Raw genomic sequence first — 26,685 nt, forward strand, 5'->3', positions numbered from 1 at the left:
AAATGGTTTCATATTCAAATTATAACTCTGAAAAACAATTGATGGTAATAAAGAGATTCCACAATCAGACAGAACTAAGAGAAACAATTAGTTTTGGTAGAGTTCTGTGGTAATCACAGTTAGAAGTTTATCCTGGGTAGCTGAAATATAACTAACTTCAGACTCCAGGTCTGTCGGTGGCTTGTGCCAATCACCACAACACTTTGAGGGGCCAAGGCCGGAGGATCGCTTGAGCCCAGGAGTTCAAGGCTGCAGTGAGCTATGATCACACCACTGCACTCCAGCCTGGGCAACACAGCTCTTGTTTTTTAACAAGACATTGTTACTTAAAAAAAGACTGCCCTGATGAAACAATTCTACCATGAACACTGATGTTGTTCTGTGGACTACTTCAGGAAGATGGACTAAGACCATCATTAAATAGTTCCAACCAGTTTCTGGGTAATTTTATTTTTAATTTTTTGTTATGAGGGTCTTGCTATGTTGCCCAGCCTGGGCTCAAATGATCCTCCCACCTCGGCCTCTCAAAGTGCTGGGTTTACAGGTGTCACACCGCGACAGCCAAGGGTAACTTTTTTTTATTTTTATTTTTGAGATGGAGTCTCGAACTGTCGCCCCGGCTGGAGTGCAATGGCGCGATCTCGGCTCACTGCAACCTCCGCCTCCAGGATTCAAGCGATTCTCCTGCCTCAGCCTCCCGAGTAGCTGAGATTACAGGCGCCCACCACCACGCCCGGCTAATTTTTTGTATTTTTAGTAAAGACGGGGTTTCACTATGTTGGCCAGGCTGGTCTCGAACTCCTGACCTCGTGATCCGCCTGCCTCAGCCTCCCAAAGTGCTGGGATTACAGGCGTGAGCCACCGCGCCCGGCCAAGGGTAACTTTTTAAGAGCTGCCCTACAGCTCATTACCTCCTTCTCAAGGAGCATGAGTGTCAAACCACCTCCAGCAAAGTAGATGTAGTCTTTTACAGATTTGGAAAGAAGGATTTAGGAGGAAAGGGAAGTCGTTCGGAATGAAGGATTTCCTCCTCTGACGCCCAGCCGTCCCCCGTTAAGCCTAAAGGTGCCAGACCTCAAGACTCTTCTAGAAAGAGATTTTTCCTTTCCAAGGTGAATCCATCTGTTCCGAAGGTCAGAAGCTATTTTACCGAAGTTTTCCGTTCCACTGAAAAAATTAAGGGTCAATCAAAGCTCCTTGCCCCAAACCTGAATATGAGCTTGCCTCGGGTCATATTCGACTCTAAAGACTCCACCACACCATCTTGGACTCCCCTATATCTAGGACAAAAAGGGACCAGTTTCTCAGGGGCTCCTTGCGGGGAGCTTACCGCGCCCTCACTGTCCGCCGGCCCGAGTGCTACCGGAGATCACCAGCGGCCCGGACGCCAGCGAGTGGAACATCTCGGTCGCACTCTCATTGGTTCCAGGGGGCCGGAAGTGCGTGCGTCCAGCGGAAGTGCTCCCCCGGCGCGGTCCGCCAGGCCAGGGCCCTCAGGTAGGCGGGGCCCCTGGCCCTAAACTCTGGGACTGGCGGGCGGTCAGGCGGCACAGGGGGGATCCCGGGGGCCTAAGGAGGTTGTCCCAGTTTTTGTCAGGGAGGCCCGGAAGGAGTTTCGGGGACCGTGGGTTTACGGCTACCTCTGGTGGCAATTGGGGCCTGTTGGAGCCCGGCCGCCGCGGGACCTACGTGCCGGACTTCAAGTTCCCGCGTGGGGTGGGATTTGCTGCGGTGGCCGGAGCTGATTCTTCACCCAGTCCTGTTGGTTCTGGGCCAAACCCTCCTCACTTTCAAGAAAGAGGCGTGCTCTCCGCCCTTACCTTTTCCAAGCCTCTGGGTTTGACGCCATCCCTCAAGGCGTGTCCGGATGCGGGATTGTCCTCAAAGACCCTCTCGGCCTCGCTAGGAAGAAACTCAGAAAGGCTGCGGTAGGCGCAGTCGAGGGGGAAAGTGCCCCCGTCCTTGATGTCTCAGGCTGCTCAAGTGGAAGTTACCTGGACTGCCTTAGGGCAAGTTTATATATAGCAAATACAATTACTTGTTAATGGTTTCCTTTTTTCCAGCATCTCCACCCCGAGGTGGTTTGAACTTTGAGCCTTTTGTAGTCCTGATGAATAATTTCATTTTCCTGAAGTTTATGACACTCGGAACGTCAAGAACTGGAGGTTTGTGCAATTTGAGACCGGTCGGCACTGTGCAGAGATCAGAGTACTAAGAGACAGGTGAGCATGAATGAGGACCCTCCGCTCCAGATACAGTGTCTGAGAGCGGTTTCTGTAGTTTCGTAAAAGTGCACCACATTTAGTGACTACTAGGTGGTGCCAACGAGTTTATCTTTCGGGGATAAATCTCAACTAATGTAGTACCAGGTTAAGGCTTTTAAAATGCACCCATTTTTACTGAAATGTATTCAGAATAGCTTTAGCTCCTTAAAATATGTTGAGCCTTTATATACGTGACCAAATTATCGACGTTCTATTCTGTATTAGGTACTGAGAAAGCTGAGAGAGGAATCAGACTCATATTCTGTTCTCCAGAGTTTAGTCAGAGGAGATAACGTATTATAATAAAATCATATATAATTAAAGGCAGAAATAAGTGCTAAATAGAGAATAAGATTTGAGCTGGGCGCGGTGACTCACGCCTGTAATCCCATCACTTTGGAAGACTGAGGCAAGTGGATCACCAGAGGTCAGAAGTTCGAGACTCGCCTGGACAACATGGTGAAACCCCATCTCTACTAAAAATACAAAAATTAGCCAGATGTGGTGACGCATGCCTGTAGTCCCAGCTACTGGAGAGGCTGAGGCACGAGAATTGCTTGAACCCAGGAGGCTGAGGTTGCAGTGAGCCGAGATCGCGCCACTGCACTCCAGCCTGGACGACAGAGCGAGACTCCGTCTCAAAAAAAATTAAAAAAAAAAGATTTGAATGCTAAAGAAGAAGCAATCAATTCTCATTATTCATCTACCAGTTGTTTATTCGGCACTTTTTGTCTGTCCAAGATTGTGCTGGATGCTGGTGTATAAAGAAAAGGTAAAGGCCGGGTGCGGTGGCTCACGCCTGTAATCCCAGCACTTTGGGAGGCCGGGGCAGGCAGATCACGAGGGCAAGAGATCGAGACCATCCTGGCCAATATGGTGAAACCCGTCTCTCCTAAAAATACAAAAATTAGCTGGGCGTGGTAGTGCGTGCCTGTAATCCCAGCTACTTGGGAGGCCGAGGCAGGAGAATCTCTTCAACCTGGGAAGCGGAGGTTGCAGTGAGCCGAGATCGTGCCACTGCACTCCAGCCTGGCGACAGAGTGAGACTCCATCTCAAAAAAAAAAAAAAAAAAAAAAAAGGTAAGGGCTGGGCACGATAGCTTACACCTGTAATCCCAGCATTTTGGGAGGCTGAGGCGGGCGGATCACCTGAGGTCAGGAGTTTGAGACCAGCCTGGCCAACATGGTGAAACCTCATCTCTACTAAAAGTACAAAAATCAGCTGAGCGTGGTGGCGGGCACCTACATTCCCAGCTACTCGGGAGACCGAGGCAGGAGAGTCACTTGAACCCAGGAGGCAGAGGTTGCAGTGAACCAAGATCATGCCACTGCACTCCACCTGGGTGACGGTGAGACGCCATCAAAAAAAAGAGAAAGAGGAAAGAACGAACGAACGAACGAACGAAAGAAAAGGTAAAATCCCTACTTAAATAATTCACAACCTAGTGATTGGGAGGAAATCAAGGAAGACCTTGTAGAGAAGGTGACGCTTGAACTAGACTTTGAAGAATGAACTGGGCTTCATAGGTAGAAAAAAAAAATGCAGGCTCAAAAGAGTGCATGATATTTTTGGAACAGCAAGTCATCCAGTGTGGTTAGACTGTAGGAAACTAACTCTGAAAAGACATTGTCAGTTACATCTTGGGTTTGCCTCGACTTTTACTGGAAAATTCCACAGACTTAAAGAGAAAAATTAAAATGGACAATTTCCAGGAAAAATCCACTAAACTATTATACATAAGATGTAGCTACAATAAATTACACTTCTGGGTATAATACTTGTTTATGTTTGCATATCATTAATGATCATAGATGACTTATGCCAATTTTAATAGATTAGGTGGTAATTTTTTGTCATATTTAATTTTGAATATACTGTAAGAATCCTCTCCAATGAAGTACACATGTCAAATCATCTGGTAATGATTTCATTATGTGTAGGAAAATAAAACATGCTTTAATGCTGTGTGCGGTGGCTCACGCCTGTAACCCCAGCACTTTGGGAGGCCGAGGCGGGCGGATCACGAGGTCAGGATGAGACCATCCTGGCTAACATGGTGAAACCCTGTCTCTACTAAAAAAAATATACAAAAACTAGGCCGGGCGCAGTGGCTCACGCCTGTAATCCCAGCACTTTGGGAGGCTGAGGTGGGTGGATCACGAGGTCAGGAGATCGAGACCATCCTGGCTAACACGATGAAACCCCGTCTCTACTAAAAATACAAAAAAAATTAGCTGGGCGTGGTGGCGGGTGCCTGTAGTCCTAGCTACTCGGGAGGCTGAGGCAGGAGAATGGTGTGAACCCGGGAGGCGGAGCTTGCAGTGAGCTGAGATTGCGCCACTGCACTCCAGCCTGGGCGACAGAGCAAGACTCTGTCTCAAAACAAACAAACAAACAAAACAAACAAAAAACATGTTTTAATAAGTTACCTGGAAAGTTTTGTGGTTTTTTGTTTTTTGGTTTTTTTTGAGTAGGAGTCTCACTCTGTCTCCCAGGCTGGAGTGCAGTGTCACAATCTCAGCTCACTGCAACCTCTGCCTCCAAGGCTTGGATGATTCTCCCACCTCAGCCCGCCGAGTAGCTGGGACTACAAGCACACACCACCATGCCCAGCTAATTTTTTAATTTATTGTAGAGACGGGGTTTCGCCGTGTCGGCCAGGCTGGTTTATAACTCCTGGTCTCAAGTGATCTGCCTGCCTCAGCCTCCTAAAGTGCTGGGATTACAGGTGTGAGACACCATGCCTGGCCCCAGTCAATAGGATATTTAATGAAACTTGACAGACTGATTGTTAAATTCATCTGGAAGAGAAAGTGCACAAGAAGAGCCAAGAATTTTGGGGAGGAGAAAACAATAAAGGCAAGTCATAATCAGTTATCGAGATATATCAGTGATAAAGCCATAATAATGTAAATAGCAAGAAATGTTGCCTGAGGGCTGGACACAGTGGCTCATGCCTGTAATCCCAGCATTTTAGGAGGCCAAGGCCAACATGGCGAAACCCTGTCTCTACTAAAAATACCAAAAAAAAAAAAAAAAAAAAAAAAGGCAGGTGTGGTGGCACACCTGTAATCCTAGCTACTCAGGAGGCTGAGGCAGGAGAATCACTTGAGCCCAGGATGTGGAGGTTGCAGTGAGCTGAGATCACACCACTGCACTCCAGCCTACTGCACTCCAGCCTGGGTGACAGAGCGATACTCTGTGTCAAAAAAAAAAAAAAAAAAAGAAAAAAAAAAAGCCAGGTGGGGTGCCTCATGCCTGTAATCCTAGCACTTTGGGAGGCTGGGGTGAGTGGATCATTTGAGGTCAGGAGTTCAAGACCAACCTGGCCAATATGGCAAAACCACATTTGTACTAAAAATACAAAAATTAGCCAGACGTGGTAGCACGCACTCAAGAGGCTGAGGCAGGAGAATTGCTGAAACCCAGGAGGTGGAGGTTGCAGTGAGCCGAAATCATGCCACCGCACTCCAGTCGGGGCGACAGAGCGAGACTCAGTCTAAAAAAAAGAAGTGATTCCTTAGGAACAGAAAATTATCAATGACTAGCCAATTGCCCTAATACCCTTTACTAGTCAGTCTTTTATTTATTAATCAATATGCCACCTTTATTGTAGACCAAATTCTCCTGGATCAATAAATAAAAGACTGATTAGTAAAGGGTGTTTTTGAAAGGAAAGTTGGACCCCTACTTCAAAGCATAACAAAAAATGTTGCAGGTGGCTTTTGTCTGCAGCTAGAAAACAAAAATTTGTAAAAGTCTTGAATATAAAGATGTATAAATCTTGAGATGGTTAGGGCCTGCCTTCATGGAACACAAAACGAAGAAGATTTAAAGGAGAAGATAGATTTGTCTATTAAAAAATAATAATTTGCCATGACAAAAAAACAAAATTTAGTCAGGAGACGAAATAATATTTGCAATTACAAAGGCTTCATTGCTTGATCTTAGGAGGTCAAAGCTGCATGAGCCATGATCATGCCACTGCACTCCAGCCTTGGTGACAGAGCAAGACCCTGTCTCAAAAAAGCCAAAGGCTTTGTATCCATGTTATAAATCAGTAAGAGAAAGATAACCCAGCAGAAAGATGGTCACATTTCCAAAGAAGAAATTCATATTAAAAGATGTTCATCAGCTGGGCTTGTGGGCTTACACCTATAATCCCAGCATTTTGGGAGGCTGAGGTGGGAGGATCTCTTGAGCCCAGTTCAAGACCAGCTTGGGCAACATGGGAGACCCCATCTCTACAAAAAAATAAATTAGCCAGGTGTGGTGGTGTGTGCCTGTGTTTGCAGCTACTCAGGAGGCAGAGGTGGGAAGATGGCTTGAGCTCAAGAGGTTGAGGCTATAGTGAGCTATGATTGTGCCACTGTGCTTCAGCCTAGGTAACAGAGTGAGACCCTATCTCAAAAAAAAAAAAAAGTTCAGGCTCACAAGTAATTAGGTCAATATACATAAGACCAATAAGATAATATCTGGAGTGTTTGGGGCTATAATTATTCATTTTATAAAGCAAAGTCACATTTGATCTACATATATATATATATATATATATATATATATATATTTCCATTTACCAAATTTGTTTAGAGTAAGATAGACCAATAATGAAGACTTCTAATTAATATATCAAGTCACATAAAGAGGACTTTCAGGTATTTTTGTGGGGTGTTATTACTATATGAGTTTAAACTTTTATATCTAAATTAAGATTTTCTTTGTTTAACTATCTTTCATATACCTGTAGCTTTTTTTTTTTTTTTTTTTTTTTTTTGAGTCAGGGTCTCGCTCTGTCAACCAGGCCAGAGTGGAGTGGCAAGATCATGGCTCACTGCAACCTCAAATTCCTGGGCTCAAGCAGTCCTCTCACCTAAGCCTCCTGAGTAGGTGGGACTAGAGGCATCCGCCACCATGCCTAGCTAAGATTGTCTATTCTTTGTAGAGATGAAGTCTCACTATATTGGCCAGGCTGGTCTCGAACTCCTGGGCTCAAGCAATCCTCCCACCTCAGGCTCCCAAAGTATTGAGATTACAGACATGCGTGAGCCACTGCACCCAACTGCCTTTTTTTTTTTTTCTGAAATGTAGTCTCACTCTTTTGCCCAGGCTGGAGTGCAGTGGCGTGATCTCAGCTCACTGCAACCTCTGCCTCCCGGGTTCAAGCAAGTCTGCTGCCTCAGCCTCCCAAATAGCTGGGACTACAGGCATGTGCGATCACGCCCAGTAATTTTTTTTTCTTTTTTTTTTTGAGCCTGAGTCTTGCTCTGTCGCCCAGGCAGGAGTGCAGTGGCGTGATCTCGGCTCACTGCAAGCTCTGCCTCCTGGGTTCACACCATTCTCCTGCCTCAGCCTCCCAAGTAGCTGGGACTACAGGCGCCTGCCACCACACCTGCCTAATTTTTTATATTTTTAGGAGAGACGGGGTTTCACCGTGTTAGCCAGGATGTTCTCAATCTCCTGACTTCATGATCCGCCCACCTCAGCCTCCCAAAGTGCTGGGATTACAGGCGTGAGCACCGTGCCTGGCCTTTTTTTTTCTTTAGAGATGGGGTTTCCCCCATGTTGCTCAGGCTGGTCTTGAACTCCTGACCTCAGGTGATCCACCCACCTCGGCTTCCAAAAGTGCTGGGGTTACAGGCGTGAGCCACCACATCCGGCCTTTTTTGTATTTTTAGTAGAGATGGGGTTTCACCATGTTAGCCAGGATGGTCTTGATCTCCTCACCTTGTGATCCGCCCGCCTCGGCCTCCCAAAGTGCTGGGATTACAGGCCTGAGCCACCGGCGCCTGGCCGCAGCTGCATATTTTTAATTGCACTAGGGACTGGGTGTGGTGACTTATGCGTATAATCCCACCTCTTTGGGAGTCCAAGATGGGAGGGTCACTTTAGGCTAGATGTTCCGAGACCAGCCTGGGCAACATAGTGAGACTCTGTCTCTACAAAAAATAAAACTTAAAAAAATTGCACTGCTATGTTAATTTCATATGGTATGTGGGTTTATTGTTTCACATAGAGATTAAAATGGCTTCCAGAGGAAAGACAGAGACAAGCAAATTAAAGCAGAATTTAGAAGAACAGTTGGATAGACTCATGCAACAATTACAAGATCTGGAGGAATGCAGGTAAGAGTTTAATTGTATGTTGTTACACTGGAAACTGGCGTTTTTTCTGCAGCTAGCTCCGTGGATGCAGGCCCATGTGTGATGATTCTGCATTCCCCTGTAGTGTTCTTTGCAGTGCTTTGTCTATTAGAGAAGTAAACTTATTGCAGGCTTTGGAGTCATAAAGGCTGGGAAATGAAAGTCATTCAGTTAACTACTAAGTGCATGTGAACTTGAGCAAAATACTTACCTTCCTTGAAGTAGAAATAACACCTACTTTGTCTTTAGTATTTAAATCAGTTCTACCTGCTGTCAGGCTAAGAAGGTACTACTTGAACTTCTGGCATGTAGTTTCAGCCTTACCTGCACAAAGGACCACAACAGTTCATTGCAGCTTTTTTTTTTTTTTTGAGACAGAGTCTTGCTGTATTGCCCAGGCTGGAGTGCAGTGGTGAGATCTCAGCCCACTGCAACTTCTGCTTCCCAAGTTCAAGCGATTCTCCTGCCTCAGCCTCCCGAGTAGCTGGGATTACAGGCATGCACCACCATGCCTGGCTAATTTTGTATTTTTAGTAGAGACGGGGTTTTACTATGTTGGCTAGGCTGGCCTCGAACTCCTGACCTCAGGTGATCTGCCCACCTCAGCCTTCCAAAGTGTGGGATTACAGGTGTGAGCTACGGCACCCTGCTTTATTATGTGGTTTCTTAAGTATCCTCATTTTGGTAAAAGAAAAATGTTTACCAAAGTAACTATATTGCAGGAAAATGCCCTCACTACTACCATGTGAACACATTCACCGTCAGCATTTTGATATTTCCCTTCAGCCTTTCTCTAATGTACAAGTACTAAGTTTGCATTTTTCACTTGGAACTCTTCATTTTTCCATATCATGATGTTCACCTATTTCAGAGAGGAACTTGATACAGATGAATATGAAGAAACCAAAAAGGAAACTCTGGAGCAACTAAGTGAATTTAATGATTCACTAAAGAAAATTATGTCTGGAAATATGACTTTGGTAGATGAACTAAGTGGAATGCAGCTGGTAAGTATAACATATAGGCCACAGAGGACAGACTTTGTTTTTTTGTTTGTTCTTGTTTTTGTTTGAGATGCATTCTTACTCTGTCGCCCAGGCTGGAGTGCAGTGGGGCAGTCTTGGCTCACTGCAACCTCCGCCTCCCAGGTTCAAGCGATTCTCCTTACTCAGCCTCCTGAGGAGCTGGGACTACAGGCATGTGCCACCATACCCAGCTAATTTTGTATTTTTAGTAGAGACGGGGTTTCTCCATGTTGGTCAGGCTGGTCTTGAACTCCCAACCTCAGGTATCTGTCTGCCTCGGCCTCCCAAAGTGCTGGGATTACAAGCGTGAGCCACCGTGCCTGGCCTTTAGTTTTTTTTTTTTTTAGAGATGGAGTCTTGCTACATTTCCAAGGCTGGTCTCAAACTCATTGGCTCAAGCAATCCTCCTGCCTTGGCCTCCCAAGGTGTAACTTCTAGATGAGTGTCTGTTTATGCATACACAACATATCCTTCCAGATCTTCATTTAGTTGTGTAATTGCTTCCATGACAGGAACCAGTAAACCTTGATAAAGATTAAGGATCCGTCAATCAGTTATTGCAATATCTGATTTGTTGGACTATTTTGGTTAGTTTTTGCCTTCTTGTGTTTCTAGGCTATTCAGGCAGCTATCAGCCAGGCCTTTAAAACCCCAGAGGTCATCAGATTGTTTGCAAAGAAACAACCTGGTCAGCTTCGGACAAGGTTAGCAGAGGTAAAATTTCTTTAAATTGATTTGGTTGCTGTGTGTTTTTCATTTCCTAGGCCAATTCATTATGATATCCTATGGCTTAAAAATTTGCCAGGTGATTTTAGAGCCACAACTAACAATTTTCTGAGAAAATTAGTACTTTGAGCAATTATAGTTGATAATGAATGTAGAGCTTTAAACAATATACGGCAGTTTAAATTGCCACTGACCACTTCTATCTGGACTCCACCTTTAATGTTTTACCATTTACTTCTGGAGCTCTAACTTAAAATCACATTGAGAATTAATTAGCAGCATTGCTTGTATGCATGTGTAGCCTATCTCATCTAAGAATTTCAAGTATCTTTGTAAACCTGATACTTCCAGAAGTCTGTTTATAGGCTTGGATGTAATTAAGAGTTACCAAATTATTTGTAAGTATGGGCAATTCAGTAGTATAGTGATTCAGAGCACCGACTTTGGTCAGACTGGCTGGATTTGAATCCCTGCTTCACTACTGAGGTATGTGACAAGTTTTTTATGTTTTTTTTTTTTTTGAGATGGGGTCTTGTTCTGTTGCCCAGGCTGGAGGGCAGTGGCACAATCTCGGTTCAGTACAACCTCTGCCTCTGGGTTCAAGTGATTCTCTTGCCTCAGCCTCCTGAGTAGCTGGGACTACAGGCACATGCCACCACGCCTGGCTAATTTTTGTATTTTTAGTAGAAATGGGGTTTACCATGTTGTCAAGGCTGGTCTTGAACTCCTAACCTCAAGTGATCTGCCCGCCTCAGCCTCCCAAAGTGTTGGAATTATAGATGTGAGCCACTGCGCCTAGCCTTTTGTTTGTTTGTTTTTTGTTTTTTGTTGTTGTTGTTGTTTTTGAGGCAGGGTCTTACTTTGTCAACCAGGCTCAGTGTAGTAATCCAATCTCGGCTCACTGCAGCCTCTGTCTCCTGGGCTCAAGCATCTCCCATCTCAGCCCCTCAAGTATCTGGGCCCATAGGCACACACCACCACACCCCACTAATTTTTGTATTTTTCATAGAGACAGGGTTTCACCATGTTGGCCAGGATAGTCTTGAACTCCTGAGCTCAAGCGATCCACCCACCTCAGCCTTCCAAAGTGGTGGGATTACCGGCATGAGCCACTGTACCTGGCCTGGACAACTTATTTTATTCATCCGCTTTGTGCCTAGGTTTCTCTGTCTGCAAAAAGATGACAAAGGTAGTCTCTACCTCTTATGGTTCTTATGAGGATTAAATGAAGTAATATGTGTAAAAGTACTTTGAATATTCCCAATGTGTAGTACATGCTATTAGTGTTTCTGGTGGAAGGGGTGATATTTTACTAGATGATTTACTAGAACTGCATTTAACGTTTCTATCATATTTGCCTTAGATTATATCTGTAGTTCTTTATAATATTAATCAGCTAGAGGATTTTTTTTAAGAAGTACGTTTGAAAAGCTATATGTATATTATATATGTATATATATATATATATATATATATATATATATTTTTTTTTTTTTTTGTGGTGGAGTCTTGCTCTGTCACCCAGGCTGGAGTGCAGTGGTGCTATCTCGGCTCACTGCAAGCTCCACCTCCCGGGTTCACACCATTCTCCGGCCTCAGCCTCCTGAGTAGCTGGGACTACAGGCGCCCACCACCATGCCTGGCTAATTTTTTTGTATTTTTAGTAGAGACAGGGTTTCACCGTGTTAGCCAGGATGGTCTTGGTCTCCTGACCTCGTGATCCGCCCGCCTCGTGATCCGCCCAAAGTGTTGAGATTACAGGCGTGAGCCACTGCGCCTGGCCTGAAAAGCTATATTTTGTATACGGAATGTTTTTCACTTAAGTAACATATGCCTTGCATTCATATGTTTTAGATGGATAGAGATCTGATGGTAGGAAAGCTGGAAAGAGACCTGTACACTCAACAGAAAGTGGAGATACTAACAGCTCTTAGGAAACTTGGAGAGAAGGTACCAGTATTTAATATATTAGTTACAAAGAAAAAGTATGAATTATTTGGTACAGAACATCTTGATCTGTGGTCTAGTTTGTGGTACTAAGACATTCTTTTTTTTTTTTTTTTTTCTGAGACGGAGTTCTGCTCTTGTTGCCCAGGCTGGAGTGCAATGGTGCGATCTCAGCTCACTGCAACCTCCCCCTCCCGGGTTCAAGCAATTCTCCTGCCTCAGCCTCCTGAGTAGCTGGGATTACAGGTGCCCACCACTACGCCTGGCTAATTTTTGTATTTTTAGTAGAGATGGGGTTTCACCATGTTGGCCAGGCTGGTCTTGAACTCCTGACCTCAGGTGATCCGCCTGCCACAGCCTCCCAAAGTGTTGGGATTACATCAGCCTCCCAAAGAGCTAGGATTGCAGGTGTGAGCCACCGCACCCGGCCCTCCCCTCTACCTTTTTTGTTTTTTTTTTTGAGACGGAGTTTTGCCCTTGCTGTCCAGGCTGGAGTGCGGTGGGTTGATCTCAGCCCACTGCAACCTCTGCCTCCCAGGTTCAAGCAATTCTACTGCCTCAGCCTCCTGAGTAGCTGGGATTACAGGCGTGCACCACCACGCCCAGCTGATTTTTTGTATTTTTAATAGAAATGGGGTTTCATCATGTTGGCCAGGCTGGTCTCGAACTGCTGACCTCATGTGATCCACCCCCGCCCCCTCCACGCCTCCCAAAGGGCAGGGATTACAGGTGTGAGCCATGGTGCCCAGCCTCCTAAGACATTCTTACCTGGTTTCTAGAACCACCTGTAACATTTACCCACTCAACTGGACTTTGTTTCATTTTGTTTAGCTGACTGCAGATGATGAGGCCTTCTTGTCAGCAAATGCAGGTGCTATACTCAGCCAGTTTGAGAAAGTCTCTACAGACCTTGGTGAGTGCCCTCATATTTCTGAAAGCTGGTCGTATACTACTGTCATATATTACATACAAACTGATGGAGAGTGTGGTTGAAATAACATAATAACCTTTCCTTGAGTTTAAGAGTGAAACCAGAATTTTCTTTATAAATCCATTGTATTGGTTTTATTCCCCAATATTAAAAATAAATTAATGCAGCCTAATGTTTTTAAAATACTTGTCAGGTAGACGTAACTATAACAGAAAACTAAAATTATATGTTTGAGGCCAGGAGTTCTAGACCAGCCTGGGCAACATGGTGAGACCCTTTGTCTTCAAAATTAAAAAGAGGGAGGCCGAGGCCGGGCGCGGTGGCTCACACCTGTAATCCCAGCACTTTGGGAGGCCGAGGCGGGCAGATCACGAGGTCAGGAGATCGAGACCATCCTGGCTAATACAGTGAAACCCTGTCTCTACGAAAAACACAAAAAATTAGCTGGGTGTGGTGGTGGGCACCTGTAGTCCCAGCTACTTGGGAGGCTGAGGCAGGAGAATGGTGTGAACCCAGGAGGCGGAGCTTGCAGTGAGCCGAGATTGTGCCACTGCACTCCAGCCTGGGCGACAGAGCGAGACTCATCTCAAATAAATAAATAAATGAATAAATAAACAAAATTAAAAAGAAAAAAAATTAGCTAGGTGTGGTGGCATGCACTTACAGTTCTAGCTACTTGAGAGGCTGAGGCAGGAGGATCACTTGAACCCAGATATTTGAGGCTGCAGTGAGCCAAGATCATGCCATTGTACTCCAGCCTGGGTGACAGAGCAAGACCTGTCTCCCCGCAAAAAATATTTCTTCTTTCTTTTTTTTTCACAGAAATGTTTTAAAATAAATTTTATGGCCAGGTGCGGTGGCTCAAGCCTGTAATCCCAGCACTTTGGGAGGCTGAGGTGGGTGGATCACCTGAGGTCAGGAGTTCGAGACCAGCCCGGCCAACAGGGTGAAACCCTCTCTACCAAAAACACAAAAATTGGCTGGGCATGGTGGCGCGTGCCTGTAATCCCAGCTACTAGGGAGGCTGAGGCAAGGATAATTGCTTGAACCCAGAAGTTGGAAGTTGCAGTGAGCCGAGATCGCACCACTGCACTCCAGCCTGGGCGACAAGAGCGAAACTCAATCTCAAAAAAATTAATTAATTAATTAATTAAATTTTACATATTATATTTCATAGCTAGAATAAGGATTTATAACTAATAAGTCCCCCTTTGTAGCTGGATTGTTTGTGCAGAGGGAAGGAAATCGGGATGGCAATGGGAACGTGTAGGGGTTAATACACGGATAATGGAGGCTAATTATATTTTCTGTTTTAATATCTATATGATAGATTTTTTCCCACTTTACCAGGAATTGCAACTGCACTTGAAATAATCTTTTTGTTTATTATGTGTCTTTTTTCTTAGGCTCTGGAGACAAAATTCTTGCTCTGGCAAGTTTTGAGGTTGAAAAAACAAAAAAATGACATGGTGCAGAAGCTTGTAACATTGATCACATTCTTAATGTAAATGGTGTCTTTCTTCTGGGGTTTTCAGTTATTGCAAAGAAATGAAGAGATTCTTGAAATGCATCAATAACCTAAGAAAAAGCGACATAAAAATATACTTATGGCTTGTGTTTATGCTCTTCATCATTGTGCGTTGTGTGCGGTTACCTGCTTGAGTGATCCTGAACTTGTTGCGACAGAGGGACTCACTGGACTCTGTTCGTTATGATTTGTCTGTTTAAGAGAGAAAACAAAGTGGACTTGATTTTTATTAAGGCTGTTTGTTTTTAAGTGTTGATAGTGAACGAAAAGATGTGCAGTAATGATATTTTTCTGCTTACAACTTATCCCCTCTCATTGGAGTGAACAGTGACGCAAGCTCAATAGACTTCATAAGTGTTCATAGAATTTTACAGTTCTGAGTGATCTTAGAAATCATTTCTGTTTTTACAAACAAGGAAACTGAGGTCCAGAAAGAGCAAGCGACTTTGCCTAAAGTCGCATCAGAGAGCTGAGGGTAAGACTCAGGTGTCCTGACTTCCAGTTTAGTATCTTTTGAATTTTATTTCTGTACCATTTAAAAAAAATAATTAACACTATTTGTGCAAGTCAGTGTTTTTGAAAATTCAGTGTCCCAGTAAAAAGTTGACTGCACACTAAGGGACCATCCCCCAGCCTGTAAGCTGTCTGTATGAATGGGGCCCGTTGTATCTCGGAATTTTGAGGTTGGAACAATGGGAGCCCTGTTGAGCGTTTCCTAAAGTGACTTAGCCGCCTGCGTTGTTTGACCAGGGAAGCGATAGGAAATGGCAGCTAGAGGCTCTCCCTGTGTGTGACCTCTTGTCACACTCAGAGGGGGGTAACTGTCAGCTGTTATCTACTCTTCAGGTTTTGGAGAAACACAAAATAAGTTATGAGGAAAAGCAAATTTCTCTCCTGAGTATTTACGTGTCTCTGTATGCTCAAATATGCAGATGTGTCCCTATGCGTGTATATTAGCTTATTTTTTAGGCTCTAGCCATTTTATATTCTTTCATGTGCTTCTCAATATTCTTTTTCTTTGCACTTTATACAAATTAAAAGCATTTTTAAAGCTTCTTCTGTACTGTAAACTACTAGGTGCTTTGCCAACCAGACAGATTAGAGGACCTCCGCTACACTGATGCCTTATTTGGAACTTAAAAGAGGTGAAATTCATATATCATAAAATTCACCATTTTAAAGTGTACCATTCGTTGGCAGAACATTTACAGTGGTGTGCAACCATCACTACTCTCTAGTTCCAGAACATTCTTATCACCCCCAAAGGAGGCCCTATACCTATTACGCAGTTAGTCCCCATTCCCTTCTCCGACTGCTAACAATAGCCACTAATCTGCACCCTGTCTCTGTGGATTTACCTATTCTGGATATTTCATATAAGTGGAATCATATGATATGTGACCTTTTTATGTATCTGGCTTCTTTCACTTAGCATAATATTTTTCTTTTTTTTTTTTTTTTTTGAGACAGAGTTTTACTCTTATTGCCCAGGCTGGAGTGCAATGGCACAATCTCAACCTCCGCCTCCCGGGTTCAAGAGATTCTCCTGCCTCAGCTTCCCAAGTAGCTGGGATTACTGGTGTGTACCACCACGCCCGGCTAATTTTTGTACCTTTAGTATAGAGACAGGGTTTCACCATGTTGGCCCAGCTGGTCTTGAGCTGACCTCAGGTGATCCAACTGCCTCGGCCTCCCAAAGTGCTGGGATTATAGGTGTGAGCTACCACACCGGGACATCATCATGTTTTCAAGGTTAACCAACATTATAGCATGTATCAGTACTTTATTCCTTTTTATGGCTAAATAATATTCCATTGTATGGATATCATATTTTGTTTATCCGGTATCTGTTAATGATTTGGGTTGTTTCCTTCTTTTGGCTATTGTGAATAATGCTTCAGTGAACATTTGTGTACAAATATTTGTTTGAATACCTGTTTTCAATTCTTTTGGGTGTACACCTAGGAATGGAATTGCTACGTTTGTTGTTGTGTTGTTGTTGTCATTGTTGTTTTTTGAGATGGAGTTTCACTCTGTTGCCCAGGCTGGAGTGCAATGGCGTGATCTCGGCTCACCACAACTTCTGCCTCCCAGGTTCAAGCGATTCTCCTGCCTCAGCCTCCCTAGTAGCTGGGATTAAGGCATGCGCCACCACACCTGGCTAATTTTGTGTTTTTAGTAGAGATGGGGTTTCTCCATGTTGGTCAGGCTGGTCTTGAACTCCTGACCTTAGGTGATCCACCCGCCTCAACCTCCCAGAGTGCTGGGATGATTACAGGCATGAGCCACCATACCCGGCCTGAGCCACCACACCCAGCCTACGTTTGTTTTTTAAGCCATAGAAGATTCTTCCCACCAGTCGGGCACAGTGGCTCACACCTGTAATCCCAGCACTTCAGGAGGCCAAGGCGGGCGGATCACAAGATCAGAAGCTCAAGACCAGCCTGGCCAACACAGTGAAACCCCATCTCTACAAAAATTAGCCAGGCATAGTGGCGGGTGCCTGTAGTCTCAGCTACTTGGGAGACTGAGGCAGGAGAATCACTTGAACCTGGGAGGCAGAGGTTTCGGTGAGCCGAGATGGCGCCACTGCACTCCAGCCTGGGCAACAGACTGAGACACGGTCTCAAAAAAAAAAAAAAAAAAGAGGAAGAAGATTCTTCCCTTACCCTGCAATAGTAGACCAGGAAAATTAGGAATATCTTGTATTTGAAAGGGACCTAATGCCTGGCACAGTGGCTCACGCGTGTAATCTCAGAACTCTGGGAGGCAGAGGTGGGCGGATCGCCTGAACTCAGGATTTGAGACCAGCCTGGCCAACATGGTGAAACCCTGTCTCTAAAAAAAAAAAAAAAAAAATTAGCCAGGCATGATGGCATGTACTTGTGGTCCCAGCTACTCAGTAAGCTGAGGTCAGAGGATCACCTGAACCTGGGAAGCAGAGGTTGCAGTGAACTGAGATCACGCCACTGTACTGGCTGACAAAGTGAGACCCCTGTCTAAAAAAAAGATAAAGAGAGTTATCTGAATCTGGAATCCTTAATCTTGGTTTTCCTTAAACTTTCTATAAGTCCAGCGTCAGTGAAATATTTTGTCAATTATCACATTAATGTGTTCATTTTGTAAGTAAGAGTACTCAATTTAAAATGATCTTACTTTAAAAGTGGCCTAGTTTGCAGTGCCCAGCAGGACACTGACAGTCACAGCTGTGTGACTTTTTGTGGATTACTTAATTTTTTTGAGCCTCCTTTTCTCTTCTATTCAATGAGGATAATAGGGCCTACCTCATAGGATTATTGTGCATTCCCCTCTGTTAATGCACGTAAAGTTTTTACTTGGAAAACTAACTCACCATTTAACAACCATTCTAAGCACCATAGGATATATTTTGTTTCACAAATTTGATATTCATTCAGAATAAGTATTTGAAAAGTGAGTAAATTCTATGCAATTATAGTTATTAAATGACTTATAAACTGTGTTTCTCTTCCACTTCTTGCTACATTTAATCTTCTAGGTATTCAGATATCTTTGGAGATTATAGGCAGCAATAAAGCTAAGGCAGCTAACCTTTCAACATTCTTGTGTCAGGCTAATATTTTGGTGAAAGGAATTCTTGTGTTTCTCAAAGAACTAGAGCTGAAGCAGAAATAAGTTCCAATGAGCAAGTGTCCAATTGGACCACTGAATGAAATCTAGTGTTTTAAACAATTCTGATGTTTCAATGTTTTGTTTTGTTTTCTTTTGATCTTGTGAGCAGTAAGACATATTTTATGTGGGTGGTAAAAGAAGAAATCAAGTAACAGAATGAGGAATTGTTCCCAGGAAGAGTTGGAGTTGGGACAAATGGGTTGTTAACTTTGATTTTTAGATCTTCTCTGAAGACATTAAACATGGAATGGTCATCTTTAGAAAAATAAAAGACTATGCAACTCCACCACTGAAATGGTATCTTATTACAGTGAATGATGGATAATCTGAAATTACTATAGAAAAAAATAAACCCAGACCATTTTGCCTAGAGCCTTTCAACCACCTTTCTGTCCACGTTTTTCTTTTTTATTCTATTTATTGCTAAGACCAGTGAATGTTCTTCTTTGCCTTCCAAAATGTTTTCCAGCATTAGTATGTAAATTAAAACTGTTGGCAGGGCGCCGTGGCTCACGCCTGTAATCCCAGCACTTTGGGAGGCGGAGGCGGGCAGATTACAAGATCGAGACCATCCTGGCTAACATGGTGAAACCTTGTCTCTACTGAAAATACAAAAAATTAGCTGGGCGTGGTGGCGGGCGCCTGTAGTCCCAGCTACTTAGGAGGCTGAGGCAGGAGAATGGTGTGAACCCAGGAGGCGGAGCTTGCAGTGAGCCGAGATTGCACAACTGCACTCCAGCCTGGGCAACAGAGCAAGACTCCATCTCAAAAAAAAAAAAAAAAAAAAAAAAAAAAGAAAACGCTCATGCCTGTAATCCCAGCACTTTGGTAGGCCAAGGTGGGCAGATCACAAGGTCAGGAGTTCAAGACCAGCCTGGCCAATATGGTGAAACCCTGTCTCTACTAAAGATACAAAAGTTATCCAGGTGTGGTGGCGTGTGCCTGTAATCCCAGCTACTCAGGAGGCTGAGGCAGGAGAATCACTTGAACCTGGGAGGCAGAGGTTGTAGTGAGCCGAGATCTTGTCACTGCATTCCAGCCTGGGCGACAGAGGAGACTCTGTCTCAAAAAAAAAGAGTTCACAATGGAAAGTCGATACTGTTGAAGAGCTTCAGCAAAGTTGAGAGGCCAGAGGCTGTCAACTGGAAGCTTCCTAAATGCTTGGTTATTTTTCTACCAGAAAATCACACTGCTTATTGCTTACAGCCTCAGGCAGTTGAATACAATTAAAAATAAACCAGCAAAAATATCATTTATTATAAAAGAAGTCAAGGAGAGCCATCAAGTTTTTCTGTGTGTTTGTTTTTTAGAGTGAAGATAATGCTGGTGTAAGGGTTTTTTGTTTGTTTGCTTGTTTGTTTTTGAGACAGAGTTTCATTCTTGTTGCCCAGGCTGGAGTGCAATGGCCCGATCTCGGCTTGCCACTGGGTTCAAGCGATTCTCCTGCCTCAGCCTCCTGAGTAGCTGGGATTACAGGCATGCGCCACCACGTCCAGCTAATTTTTTTTTTTTTTTGTATTTTTAGTAGAGATGGGGTTTCTCCATGTTGGCCAGGCTGGTCTCAAAGTCCCGACCTCAGGTGATCTGCCCACCTCGGCCTCCCAAAGTGCTGGGGTTACAGGCGTGGACCACTGCGCCTGGTGGTAAGGGTTATTTCTAAGATTATACATCAGCCACAGATCCTCTGCCTCAGCCTCTGGCGACTGTAACTGAATTTTGAAGCCCCCCCTGCAAAACCTCCTGCTGAGCTGTGTTACAGTTATGACTTAACATACATGGTTTGAGAGTCTCTGCTACCTTGTCTATTTCCTGTAAAACATCGTAGCAGGTCAGGTACTGTTTTTTTGTCACTACTAAATTGTCATATTACACGAGGCTATTCTTTACTACTAAAGGAGCTTAATTTTGTTGTTGTTGTTGTTGTTTCCCCAACATTATTCCTTCAATACTCATTAACCAGGCCAGATTGAAAACAGAGCCAGCCTGAGCAATGTGACAGAATGCCATCTCTACAAAAAAATACAAAAATTAGGCCGGGCACGGTGGCTCACGCCTATAATCCCAGTACTTTGGGAGGCAGAGGTGGGCGGATCACAAGGTCAGGAGATGGAGACTATCCTGGCTAACACGGTGAAACCCCATCTCTAGTAAAAATACAAAAAATTAGCTGGGCATGGTGGCATGCGCCTGTAGTCCCAGCTATTTGGGAGGCTGAGGCAGGAGAATCGCTTGAACCCGGGAGGCGGAGGTTGCAGTGAGCCAAGATCACGCCATTGCACTCCAGCCTGGGCGACAGAGCGAGACTCCGTCTCAAAAAAAAAATCAGCTGGGCGTGGTTGTGCCTGCCTGTAGTCCCAGTGACTCAGGAGGCTGAGGCAGAAGGATCAATTGAGCCCAGGAGGTTGAGGCAGCAGTGAGCTGTGATCTCTCCACTGCACTCCAGCTTAGGCAACAGAACAAGACCCTGTCTCAAAGAAAAACAAAAAACAAAAACTGAGGTAGTTACGCTCAATGATAATCAGAGAGACAGATAATTTAGGTAAAAGCAAATATTTGGCCTGGATTAGATTGTAACTAGTTATAATAACTATGGTTTGGCCATGATCTTAGAAAATGTAATTTACTATTTTATCTTTTTTTAAAAAAAGGTAATTTTAGGCTGGGCATGGCGGCTTACACCTATAATCTCAACACTTTGGGAGGCTGAGGTGGAAGGATTGCTTGAGCCCAGGAACTTGAGACCAGCCTGGGCAACACATTAATAGCTAGACCATCTCTACAAAAAAAATGTAAAAATCAGCTGGGCATGGTGGCGTGTGTTTGTGGTACCAGCTATTTGGGAGGCTGAGGTGGGAGGATTGCCTGCACCCAGGAGGTTGAAGCTTCAGTGAGCCTTGACTGTGCCACTGCACTCCAGCCTTGGCAACCAAGCGAGGCACTATCTCAGAAAAAAAAAAAAGGTGGGGGGTAATTTTGTTAGCATCTCAAATTTTACATCGAGTTTATTCTAGGTCTTGGCAAATTATACCTTAGATTTGTTTTATAGTGCTAAGTTTATACTCATTTATTTAAATATTGTTTCATATTTACTCAGAAAAAGAGCATTTCTCTACTTTTGGAGCAAACAGGGCAAACTCAATCCCTTAGCTTCAGCCTTGCAGCATTTCTTTTCATACCATCTCCCAGAAGTTTGAGTGGTTTATTCCTCTGCCAGAAAATACCGTGAACAGGACTTCATATAAAGGAGTACACATCGGGTGGGAACAGTGGCTCACAACTGTAATCCCAGCACTTTGGGAAGCCAAGGCGGGTGGATCACCTGAGGTCAGGAGTTCGAGACCAGCCAGGCCAACATAGTGAAACCCCATCTCTACTAAAAATACAAAAATTAGCCATGTGTGGTGGCATGCGCCTGTAGTCCCAGCTACTCGGGAGGCTGAGGCAAGAGAATCACTTGAACACGGGAGGTGGAGGTTGCAGTGAGCCGAGATTGTGCCACTGCACTCCAGCCTGGGCAACAGAGCGAGACTCCATCTCAAAAAAAAAAAAAAAAAGAAAAAGGCCAGGCACAGTGGCTCACGCCTGTAATCCCAGCACTTTGGTAGGCCAAGGCAGGCGGATCACGAGGTCAGGAGATTGAGACCATCCTGGCTAACAGGGTGAAACCCCATCTCTACTTAAAAAAAAAAAAATACAAAAAATTAGCCGGGTGTGGTGGCGGGCCCCTGTAGTCCCAGCTACTCGGGAGGCTGAGGCCAGGAGAGTGGCATGAACCCAGGAGGCGGAGCTTGCAGTGAGCCGAGATTGCACCACCGCACTCCAGCCTGGGTGACAGAGTGAGACTCCGTCTCAAAAAAAAAAAAAGTACACATGGACATACCTAAATCCACTTTTCATTCTCAGAAAGACAACGTGACGATGTCCTTCCTTTGTAAGTGTGTGCTTCCTCCCTATGGGCCTCTCTTCAGGGAGTCTGCACCAGTGGCACCTCTGATCCAGCTAGGCGCATCTGACCTCGTATGGCACTACTTGTGCCAGAGTGGGAGATAAATTATGCCAGGTTAATTTGTTAAAGTGCTGGACAAATCATGTACATTAAGGCCGTTTCGATTTGAAAACCTCAAAATATGCATCTCCCTGGTGGGTATTAGGTATTGAAATTGAAGGGAAGAAAATATGTTTCTGAAAAAGTTTCAGTAATTACCTTGAAGGAATGGGGGAAGTTTCTATCTGCTGCCTGCTCTGATTGTGAGGTCATTTAATTTTTCATCAGAAATTTACTAAGTGCTGATATGTGCCAGACACATTGTCCTTTTTTGTTAACTTTTCTAAAATGGATATTGGACGGCCGGGCGCGGTGGCTCACGCCTGTAATCCCAGCACTTTGGGAGGCTGAGGTGGATGGATCACGAGGTCAGGAGATCGAGACCATCCTGGCTAATACGGTGAAACCCCATCTCTACTAAAAATACAAAAAATTAGCCGGGCGTGGTGGCAGGAGCCTGTAGTCCCAGCTACTCAGGAGGCTGAGGCAGGAGAAAGGCATGAACCCGGGAGGCGGAGGTTGCAGTGAGCTGAGATCGCGCCACTGCACTCCAGCCTGGGCGACAGAGCAAGACTCCATCTCAAAAAAAAAAATAAATAAAATAAAATAAAATAATATGGATATTGGATAGAGCCTTTTTTTTCCCCAAATAAGACAATTAAGTGTTTTATCGTTAATACATTTAGATATATAGCGGCATCCCTGTAGAGGTTTGTTTTACAGTGAGAAAGTTGTGTTTTAAGTTGACCCAACAATGAAAAACAACTATTGGCTGGGCACAGTGGCTCACGCCTGTAATCCCAGCACTTTGGGAGGCCAAGGCGGGTGGATCACGAGGTCAGGAGTTTGAGACCAGCCTGGCCAAGATGGGGGAACCCCGGGTCTACTAAAAATACAAAAAATTAGCTGGGCATGGTGGCAGGCGCCTGTAATCCCAGCACTTTGGGAGGCTGAGGTGGGTGGATCACCTGAAGTCAGCAGTTTGAGACCAGCCTGGCCAACACGGTGAAACCCCATCTCTACAAAAATACAAAAATTAGCCAGGTGTGGTGGCTCATGCCTGTAATCCCGGCTACTCGGGAGGCTGAGGCGGGAGAATCGCTTGAACCTGGGAGGCAGAGGTCGCAGTGAGCCAAGATTGTGCCATTACACTCCAGCCTGGGTGACAGAGCAAGACTCTGTCTCAAAAAAAATAATATAAATATAAATAAAAGCAATATAATGCTACTTCACAAAATATTTAAAATCTTTTTTCCTCTTTTTTTCTTGACCCAATGCTAGCAGAAAAGCATAAATCTTAAAATATGCATTTCAAAAATACTATACTATACTTGGGAGGCTGAGGCAGAAGGACTGCTTGAGCCCTAGAGTTCTAGTCCAGCCTGGGCATTATAGCGAGACCCCATCTCTAAAAAAAAAAAAGAAGCATTGGGCCAGGTGCGGTGGCTCATGCCTGTGATCCCAGCACTTTGGGAGGCTGACGCAGGCTGATCACCTAAAGTCAGGAGTTCGAGATCAGCCTGGCCAACATGGCAAAACCCTGTCTGTACTGAAACCACAAAAATTAGCTGGGCGTGGCAGCAGGTGCCTGTAATCCCAGCTACTCAGGAGGCTGAGGCAGGGAGAATCACTTGATCCTGGGAGACGGAGGTTGCAGTGAGCCAAGATCGCACCTCAGCGACAGGGCAAGATTCCGTCTCAAAAACAATAAAATAAATAAAATGGAGGCATTGTATTTGGGTTGACCAAGGGAAGCCTGTGTATTCATGGTCTTGCTATTTGAAATAATGGGAAATGAAGATCATAAAATTAACTGGGAGTCCCTACTGTGGGAAAAAGCCTACAATTCTGTTACTCCTGTCTTTTTCTTTCCTGGAGGTGAGGTAAATTACTTTTTCTGTTATATTTCTTTATCTTAAAAGTTGTGCTAAAAAGATCTTATAATAGCCCAAGACATCCTAATGAAAGAATGTGATTGAGTTGGTGGGAATGTATGTGTTATAGTATAGTCTGTCTCAGTAGGGTGTCATTAGCAGCAGAAATGGAAGGCAAATTAAAACTAGTTCCTTTATCCTTTTCAGAGCCTGCAGCCCCTTTAGCATGCTGCTTCTATGTGTTTCCTACTCTGAAAAGAAATTAAATGGGAATTGCCTACTCAAAGCTGTTTTAAAATGTCCTAAGTGTCACCTGGATGCTTGTTTGAGGCCTGCCTGCATCCTCCTCTGTGAGCCTGCCTTCCTCTCTTTCCTAAGAACGCGCTTCTGCATATTAGTGAAATAAGTGCCTCTTTCTGTTCTGTCTATAGTTAGCCACCAATTAATAAGATGAGCAGAAATGCTCCCATGCTGAGCACTGTGCTAGGGGCAGGGAAGAAGCTGACACTACTTTATGAGGCAAGCTATGTAAGCGCCTTTTTATCTCCTAGGAGAGGCCCTCAATAGGTTCGGTCTACCCCCTGAAGCCTGTAGCTATTTTGGGCTACTCATTAAAGTCAATCTAGGATATTGCTAAAGCCTTTGAATTCTTTAAGTGAATTGCCTCCACTTGAAGTCAGCTAAAAATAGTTCACTTTCGCTCCCCAGGACTGCCCCCAAGTTACATGAACTACCCGCTAGACTCACACCTCAGCAAAAATATTGATGTCCCCAGCAAGATTAGCTTCCTGTTAAAAGATCCAGGACCTGTGAATACATGCGTAACTGCAAGAATGGAAGCAAAGGATGAACCCAAGTTAAAGCCCAGCACAAGAATATGATGTAAGGGCTTTTGGGAAATGCAGAGATTTTCTTTTCTCTTCAAATAATAAATTACATCTAAAAATTAATGAGAGTATAGGCCGGGTGTGGTGGCTTAATGCCTGTAATCCCAGCACTTTCGGAGTCTGGGGCAGGTGGATCACCTGAGGTCAGGAGTTTGAGACCAGCCTAGCCAACATGGTGAAACCCCGTCTCTACTAAAAATACAAAAATTAGCTGGACATAGTGGCACACGCCTGTATTCCCAGCTACTTGGGGAGCTGAGGCAGGAGAATCGCTTCAACCTGGGATGCAGAGGTTGCAGTGAGCCGAGATCACACCATTGCACTCCAGTCTGGGCAACAGATTGAGACACCGTCTCAAATTAAAAACAAAAAAAAGGCTGGACACGGTGGGTCACGCCTGTAATCCCAGCACTTTGGGAGGCTGAGGTGGGCAGACCACGAAGTCAGCAGATCAAGACCATCCTGGCTAACGAGGTGAAACCCTGTCTCAGCTGGGCGCAGTGGCTCATGCCTATAATCCCAGCACTTTGGGAAGCCGAGGCGAGTGGATCACGAGGTCAGGAGATCGAGACCATCCTGGCCAACATGGTGAAACCCCAACTCTACTAAAAATAGAAAAATTAGCTGGGCGTGGTTGTGCGCACCTGTAGTCCCAGCTACTTGGGAGGCTGAGGCAGGAGAATCGCTTGAACCTGGGAGGCGGAGGTTGCAGTGAGCCGAGATTGCACCACTGCACTCCAGCCTGGCGACAGAGCAAGACTCTGTCCCCCCACCCCAAAAAAGAAACCCCGTCTCTACTAAAAATACAAAAATTATCTGGGCATGGTGGCACATGCCTGTAGTCGCAGCTACTCAGGAATCTGAGGCAGGAGAATTGGTTGAACTGGGGAGGTGGAGGTTGCAGTGAGCCAAGATCACACCATTGCACTCCAGCCTGGGCAACAGAGCGAGACGCCATCTAAAAAACAAACAAAAACCCAACATTAATGAGAGTACAAAGCATTATGCCAGACCCATCCATCATAAACTTGAGTACCTGCTATGACTTTCTCTTCTTTCATTTGGAACCCACTGTAGAATCGGTAGCCTCAGAGTAATTGGCTGAAGAGAGTGCATTCTTGGCTGGGCGCGGTGGCTCATGCCTGTAATCCCAACACTTTGGGAAGTCTAGGGGGCTGGATCACTTGAGCTCGGGAGTTTGAGACCAGCCTGGGCAACATGGCAAGTCCCCATCTCTACAAAAAAAATACAGAAATTAGCTGGGTGTGGTGGCACGCGCCTATGACTATAGGAGGTTGCGTGCCTGTAATCCCAGCTACTCACAAAGCTGAGGTGGGAGGATCACTTGAGCATGGGAGGCTGAGGTTGCAGTCCGCTGAGGTCACGCCACTGTGCTCCAGCCTGGGTGACAGAGTGAGACCTGGTTTCAAAAAAAAAAAAAGAGAAAAGTGAGCATTTTGGGGCGGGTAGAGCCAACCCTGATAGAAAGAACCTCATCTTGTGTTTACATAGAAGTGACTGCAAGAAAGGGAACAATTTGTTTCTGAAACTCCTTGTGACATTTATTGTTATAGCAAGTGCTTCTGGTCACCGAGAAATCATATGCATACTGCATCCAGAGACTCAATGAGAAAATTGGGCTCATGGATACTAAACTGTTCCTTAA

General features: G+C 44.7%; 2 protein-coding genes and 1 long non-coding RNA gene across 7 annotated transcripts in view; 1 reads left to right on the forward strand and 2 right to left on the reverse strand.

Moving 5' to 3' along the window:
- Nucleotides 1-1,909, reverse strand: part of NMNAT1 (nicotinamide nucleotide adenylyltransferase 1) — a 47,123-nt gene extending 45,214 nt beyond the window's left edge. For 2 of the 4 annotated variants that reach the window (XM_016953770.4, XM_016953799.4), the window contains exon 1: nucleotides 1,331-1,432. The gene's annotated coding sequence lies outside the window, so the exon portion shown is untranslated. Of the gene's footprint in view, nucleotides 1-1,330; nucleotides 1,433-1,820 lie in introns of those variants that run through there. The other 2 variants (XM_016953779.4, XM_054662651.2) reach the window with 2 other exon arrangements.
- A 139-nt stretch (nucleotides 1,910-2,048) lies between these two features.
- LZIC (leucine zipper and CTNNBIP1 domain containing) lies at nucleotides 2,049-18,499 on the forward strand. Of its 2 annotated transcripts, XM_001161245.6 has the most exons (7): nucleotides 2,049-2,222; nucleotides 8,279-8,387; nucleotides 9,277-9,412; nucleotides 10,046-10,144; nucleotides 12,011-12,106; nucleotides 12,935-13,016; nucleotides 14,441-18,499. In XM_001161245.6, the coding sequence occupies exons 2-7, from the start codon at nucleotides 8,287-8,289 to the stop codon at nucleotides 14,497-14,499; spliced, it is 573 nt and encodes a 190-aa protein (XP_001161245.1). In that variant the 5' UTR covers nucleotides 2,049-2,222; nucleotides 8,279-8,286; the 3' UTR covers nucleotides 14,500-18,499. The 2 variants fall into 2 exon arrangements, with proteins under 2 accessions (XP_001161245.1, XP_016809305.1); XM_016953816.3 differs by lacking the exons at nucleotides 12,011-12,106; nucleotides 12,935-13,016 and having other exon boundaries at nucleotides 2,083-2,222.
- A 7,054-nt stretch (nucleotides 18,500-25,553) lies between these two features.
- LOC129136469 (uncharacterized) lies at nucleotides 25,554-26,448 on the reverse strand. The gene is made up of 3 exons (XR_008538142.2): nucleotides 26,343-26,448; nucleotides 26,056-26,254; nucleotides 25,554-25,977 (listed from the first exon to the last, which is right to left on the reverse strand). It is a non-coding gene; the product is annotated as an uncharacterized LOC129136469 (long non-coding RNA).
- Between the last annotated feature and the right edge of the window lie 237 nt (nucleotides 26,449-26,685).

This window comes from Pan troglodytes, chromosome 1 (genome assembly GCF_028858775.2).
Source record: "Pan troglodytes isolate AG18354 chromosome 1, NHGRI_mPanTro3-v2.0_pri, whole genome shotgun sequence".
NCBI classification, from domain to species: domain Eukaryota; kingdom Metazoa; phylum Chordata; class Mammalia; order Primates; family Hominidae; genus Pan; species Pan troglodytes.

What these genes read in the sequence shown, in the direction of transcription:
- LZIC (XM_001161245.6), top strand. Translation starts at nt 8,287, where the DNA reads ATGGCTTCCAGAGGAAAGACAGAGACAAGCAAATTAAAGCAGAATTTA. An exon ending in TTCGGACAAGGTTAGCAGAG is followed by an intron (nt 10,145 to 12,010) that starts GTAAAATTTCTT and finishes CATATGTTTTAG; the next exon opens with ATGGATAGAGATCTGATGGT. An exon ending in GAAAGTCTCTACAGACCTTG is followed by an intron (nt 13,017 to 14,440) that starts GTGAGTGCCCTC and finishes CTTTTTTCTTAG; the next exon opens with GCTCTGGAGACAAAATTCTT.